At 40.8% G+C, this 6,278-nt stretch overlaps 1 protein-coding gene across 1 annotated transcript; it reads right to left on the reverse strand.

Annotated features, from left to right (window-relative positions):
- Positions 1 to 4,263: 4,263 nt before the first annotated feature.
- Positions 4,264 to 5,765, reverse strand: Pate2 (prostate and testis expressed 2). The gene is made up of 3 exons (XM_003472561.1): positions 5,690 to 5,765; positions 4,692 to 4,820; positions 4,264 to 4,400 (listed from the first exon to the last, which is right to left on the reverse strand). The coding sequence occupies exons 1-3, from the start codon at positions 5,763 to 5,765 to the stop codon at positions 4,264 to 4,266; spliced, it is 342 nt and encodes a 113-aa protein (XP_003472609.1).
- Positions 5,766 to 6,278: the final 513 nt, after the last annotated feature.

Raw genomic sequence — 6,278 nt, forward strand, 5'->3', positions numbered from 1 at the left:
ATTTAGAGAAGAGCTCCCTGAAATCTGCTTTTGCCTCTCTCCCACCTATTTGTGGACTCTATTACTTGTTGCCCCAATGCAGAAATTGGCATGACATACACTAGGTTTTTGGTCTGAGAGTGCAAAGAAATACTTGGTAAAGGTTGCTAATCTTCCCATTCCAGACCCTGGGTGTTTGTAGATTACATTTAGGAAATCAGCCTCATCCTAAAATTATTTCATTTGTGTCTGCTCTGATCTTTATTACCTCATCTATCTATTTACTTTGGGCTGTGACTACAGAACAATACGTTTGCAGAATGCAAGTTAGAAACATAAAAAGACACATGCAAGCGTTTGAGTTAAAGAACACCAGCAATAAGCACAACTCTTCATGCCCTTCCAGGATGCTGTGTATAGAATAAAATGCTACCCTTCTTCAGGTACCTTAACAGAGAAGCTGACCGCAATTTATAACTCCAGAAAAACAGTTATGTGTAAGTGTTATTTCTAGGGCTGTAAATCACTTGTTAAAGGGCCCCCTGTGGTCTGTACTAGGAGGTTGAAGAGTCTGCGACGGAAGGCTACAGGGTCTGCACTAGAGGCTGGAAACTCTGTGCTGGAAGCCAGGGGTGCAATCCAAGGTGGAGACTGGGGTGCTCCCGAAGAAAGAACCAAACCTTCCCTCGTTTCCTTTCTTCATCTCCATTCTGGCAATCGTGCTCCCTAGGGTGCCCCTCCCCAGAACCGTCTGATCCAGTTTAGCTGGGTACTTCTTCCTCAAGTGGACAAAAAGCAGTTAACAATCACAGAAATTAAAACTGAGATGCCATCTCACTCTAGGAGTCTGGCTATCATTGAGAAACCAACCAATAACATGTTTGTGAGGCTGGCAGAGAAAAGGAGCTCTTCTCAACTTCTGGTGAGAACGTAAACTGGTGCAACCACTGTATAAACCCTCAAAAAACTAAAACTAGAGGTTCCAATTGACAAGGCTATGCCCCTTCTAGATATCTTCCTAAAAAAGGTAAACACATCATATCACAGTGATATATGCATATCCGTGTCTATAGCAGCACAGTTTGTAAAAGCTAAATCTTGGAAACAGCCCATATGCTCATTAACAAATGAATAGTTGCAAAAATGTATTTATATACATTGGAGTACCACTCTGCCATAAAAAGGATACACTTGAATCATTTTTAGGTAAATGGATGCATCTCATGATCATAATCTTAGGTGAAATAAATCAGACACATGGGGTTAAATATTACATTGTTTCTTTTGTGCAAATAAGGAGCAAAATGGAGAATAGATACCAGGAATAGGAAGGACATGTTCAAATGGGCAGGGGCACGAAGGAAGGAGCAGGAGAAGGAAAGAAAGAGAAAAAGGATTTAAAGAAAAAGAGAGAACACGAGGAGCAAAATAGAGGCAAAGCTTTTGGAAATGATGAGGTGAGAGAGGGATGAAAGGGGATGGGGAAAAAAAGAATTGAGACATATCGTGTACAGGTACAAATTCCCTGTGATGACTGTGGTCAATATGTATGACAAATATATTGGGGGGAATTTTCATTTGATTCAGTTCTTCCCCTTCGGGTTATCTTCCCAAAAGAATTAAAATTATCATATTTTTTTTTTGACTTTGTATCACTCTCTCCCAAAACAAGATTTTGAAATCTAGATCCAAAATATACATCTTTTTAAAGATTTTTGGTATTTTTTAATTCATGTCCAGAGAAGTATTTGTCTTGTTCCAGCTGTATACATTTTCATCTTGTGCAATGCAATAATCAAAAATCTAATGGTTCCTATTTCCTTAATTTGCACTTCAGATATTACAAATGACATTAGATGTTATTCCATGTGCCCTGGCAATTTATATTTCTTGGGTGACCCACTTGCTTGTGTCTTTATTATTTGCTTACTTATTTTTTCTAATTTATATGAAAGAGTTTTATTATGTTAAAACAGGAACCATGTATCTGTTTTTGTCCACGTTTCCCATCATCTATGTCTTTTTTTGTTTTCTGTGGGACTGGCTGGTTTGAATTTACCAAATATTTATTTTCATCTATGACCAAATCTATCATTTTTGTCCTGTCTTATGATTGATGTCATAGAAAAGTTTCCTTCATGATTAGATTATATGATATTTATAGCTACTGTTAAAAATGAAATCAGGATGAGAGAGCTCTTTGGAAGTATACACATACTGGATCAAATTTTAGCCAGCTGTAACTGTATTTTCTGAAGCTGGCCGCAACACTATCTCCCGAAGCACAAGTTCTGCACATTTGCCACCTTGGGGCTCCCTGGTAATCACTGTGATGAGCCAGAAGAAGCAATGCATGCTTTCTAAGGCAGTGTGACATGACTTCTACCTGGTCAGCTAATACACTTGTCCCAGAAGGCCTACCCAAAGGCCTATGAAATAAAGGGACCCAGGCCATATGGAGACTCCGTGTGCATGTGTGCTGACCATAGCCACAGATGAAACCACTGAATATCAGCGTGTACTGCAAAGAGACATGAGTGAAGGCATCTTCAAATGATTGCTGGTCTCCAGCTCTCAAACTACCTCTAATCTTCAGGAGCAGAGACAAGCCATCCCCTGTGTGTGCTTTTTTAATTTGGACCCAGAGTTCTTGTGAACACAGCAATTTGTTACACAGCATGAGTAACTGGGAAACTTTTTTTTTAAACAGAATTTTGTTTTGTGGTTCAGGCTGGCCTTGCATTCATTACACAGTCCAGGCTGGCCTCAAATTCACAGCAATCCTCCCTCGGTCTCCTAAGTGCTGGGACGACAGGCGTGTACCACCACGTGCAGCAGGAAAACGTAACTGTGTAATCCTTGTCAATCTAACCGGTTCTTTCTTCATGGTTTCCATTTATTGAATTGTGTCACAATAATAACTGCATTATAGGAAGTTGTGAAGACTATAGTACATATCTAAAAATATTTCATATGTGCCTGGAAGATACTATAAAAGATGAAAAATGATAGCAACCACAAAACTTATAAGCAAGTTTTTCTTTATTGCATTTAAATCTTTAATACATTTGAAGTTTATTTTGATTTAATTTGAAAAGTTCTGTGAATTATTTTTCAGTCAAGTCTAAATTAACAGATTGTTGACCAAATTACTGTTCCTATAAAGTTATGTAAAGAAAAGCTTGTGTAACTACGTAAATGCCTAAAGAATAACATTTATATATTAGAAGATATATTTGTTGTGTCATCATATGGAAAAAAAAGGTTCTCCTACATCTTACTCTGTTGATTTGTTCAAGCTGAAAAGTGAAACTTGGAGGAATATTCATCCCACAATGGAGTGAACTGAAAGAAAACCTTCTCCAAGATTAGAACAATTTTATCTAGACTGTAAGGAAGCCTCTGAAATGGATTCTTCTCATGCATGAATAATTAACTTTGACACAGCACACATTTTCACTCAGAAGTACCAAAATAAAACTTTGTTTTTCAAACGGACCACATTTAATTTTAGAATTCCATTCTTAAAATTTAAAGAAAAAAATTCAAGTTAGGGATGTGGCTCAGTGGTCAAGCATTTGTGGGGCCTTGGGTTTGGTCTTCAGAATTGGGGGTGATTAGAGGGGAAATAATAACCAAAAAAGTGGGTTCAGCTGGAGAGTAGCTTAGATTGAATCCCCTGGAAAACTCAGGAGCATGGATTGCATCACAGACCCAACCCCGCCTTAAAGTGGGGGGGCTAGTTGCTTGTTGTCTGAGGTCCACAGAACAAAGCAGCCCCTATTTAACTAACGCTCTGTACGTTCGGAACTAACAAGACCAAGCGTGGGTCTCACTGGGAAGCTGGGATTAGTTCTGCTCGATCTGCAGAGCCCCTGGGCAAAAGGACTATGCCAGGACATTGTAAGATTAACCCAAAGAGAACCCCAACCCACCAAAAACTGAATGTAAACAAGGATAGAGTATGTTCACAGCACTCCCAGTATAAATTTAGGATTATTATGACTCAATAGTTTGCATTTTCATATAGGAGAAAATAAATAACCAAGTCTGAGGATAATCATAGTTATGAAAACATAAGGAATCCATGACTGCTTGCCAGATGTGAGCAAGATAACGTGTTCGAAGATTCAGCTTGGGTTTGAACCAGACGCACACTTGCCTTTTCGCATCCCGTTGGAATTCCATTTCCCACCATTGGAGAGGGGAGAAGAACAAAACAAAATACAGGCTGCAGAGGGGTAGTGAGTGAGAGGAGGATCCCCAGGCCAGGGAGGAGCAGAACTAGAGGCCCTCGGGAAGGTTGCAATAGTTACTATGTTTACAACAGAGGACCTCCGTCTTTTTGTTAAAATCCAGGAAGATGATGTTCTCGCAGTTGGACCTACAGGACAGTTTGGAGTAATAATACATGCTTTGCCCTGAGGAGGTGGAAGAGAAGAAACACAATTGTAGTGACTCCCATTTCTTCTTAGCTATTCAGCTCCTCTCTACTCTTTCTAGGCCTAAATAAAGTGTGAAGCTGAGTCTGCTTTGCTGATCCAGAGAGTGGATTTTCTTCCCTAAGTTACCGAGGACATCAGCCTCTCCTTGGCTTTAGGTGAAACCCGTCCTTTCATTCCTTGTGCATGACCGCCCCCCTAACGGCAAAAAACAAATGAGCCAGAAATGTAAATGCTTCTAAGGGAAGAAGGCGACTACGTCATTGTTACCTTTCTCTGTGAGTAAATAAATGTTTTCTGTAGCACAGGATTGTCTATAATTCAGGATGCAGAAATCCATGACTCCGTAGCAATACCCAAGTTGATAACTTGTACATTTATAGCACATGGTTGTAGTATCTGCCAAATACAGAAAGAGGGACTCAGCAAGCAATCTGGAAGAAGTGCTCTGGAGCTGGGGACTTTCTGCAGATAATTATTGCCTAGCGGCTCCTATCCTTTCTGCATTAGGACTTCTTTGATAATCTGCTGAGAGAAAACCTGTACAAAGGTACATTAAGTGTTGCATACCATTTCAGGAGTTCCGAGTTTCTACAAAATTATCCACGGGCCTCGGGTAGTAAACTCCTTATCTAGTCTGATGATTTAGTCCAGTAAAGGGACAAAGGAACCAAAGAAAGATATCTTTGCTTCCTTTCTCCAAGAAATAGACTATGTCTGGTAGGAGATAGACTCCAAGGAGTCTATAATAAGAATGGATTATAGGCCTGTCCAAAGATGAGGGGGTTTTAAAATGACCTATTTAATAAGGACTTTAAATTAGCATAGTCATACCTTTCAAAAAGCCTTGTGCACCTGTAAAGAGAAGAAAAAGATCTCCTTTGTCACAACCCACAGACTTCTGCATAGCTTTAAAAGCCAATTTTTGAACCTTCTGCCCATCTCTTAACAAACCACTAGCCAGGCTGATATCCCAGGAACTTACCCCAGTTCCAGCTGCGCAGCAGGACTGTGCCCAGCAACAACAGGAGAAGCATCCTGGAACTCTTGCATGTGCAGCGTCCTGTGGCAGATACCTGCTGTGCCCCTTTCACATGCCGTTGGGCTGCTCATCTTAATCTTGTCATCATAAATTTCCGGGGACAGACAGTACCTTCCCAACCCGGGCCTCCAGATCTGATTGTCTCAAAGCAAGTTCAAGAATAGTGCTGACTCTGACTTTGCAGAGATCCTCAAATGAAAGTAAAATTGGGGTGTATATGATTTACCAATCCGGCTCCTACTTGAGTGTCGCAGCTCGTAATCAGCCTGGGAAGGTGTTCTTTCCAGTTCCCTGAGCCCCATCCTAAAAGAGAAGTCTCTCCGTTCCGTTAGCTGCTCACCTGGCTTCCTTTTCTCGGTTTCCACTGCCGTTACTGTAATCTAATCCTTTCTTGTCTCCTGTCCGGATGAAGGAGCAGCCTTATTTTGTTTTATTTTTTAAACTCTTGGTCCTTTGCAATGATTTCTCCATGAAAAGCCAGAGAATCCTTTCTAAGCTATAGATGCCAGATCGCCGCTCATCCACATTTTAAAAAGAAAACTTAAATCTGCTGTCATTGTCAAAGCCTTCCCCACCTCCCTGTCTCCCTCTCCTGCCTCCTGTCCTCGCTCACTCAGGTCCCTGCTCAGATGTGACCCTCTGACAGAGCATCATTTCCTCACTTGTCTCTGAAAATGGCTTCTGCTGTCCACCCTGTTCCCCGCTGGCCGGGATCACAGCAGTTCTCACAACCGGCCTTTCATGTTTATTTGTTTGCTTGTTGATTGCTCTGCTAGAACCAAGCAAGTGTTTTGTTTTATTTATGTGGCACATCC

This window comes from Cavia porcellus, unplaced genomic scaffold (assembly GCF_034190915.1).
Source record: "Cavia porcellus strain 051 isolate PalLab524CR breed Dunkin Hartley unplaced genomic scaffold, mCavPor4.1 scaffold_9, whole genome shotgun sequence".
NCBI lineage: Eukaryota > Metazoa > Chordata > Mammalia > Rodentia > Caviidae > Cavia > Cavia porcellus.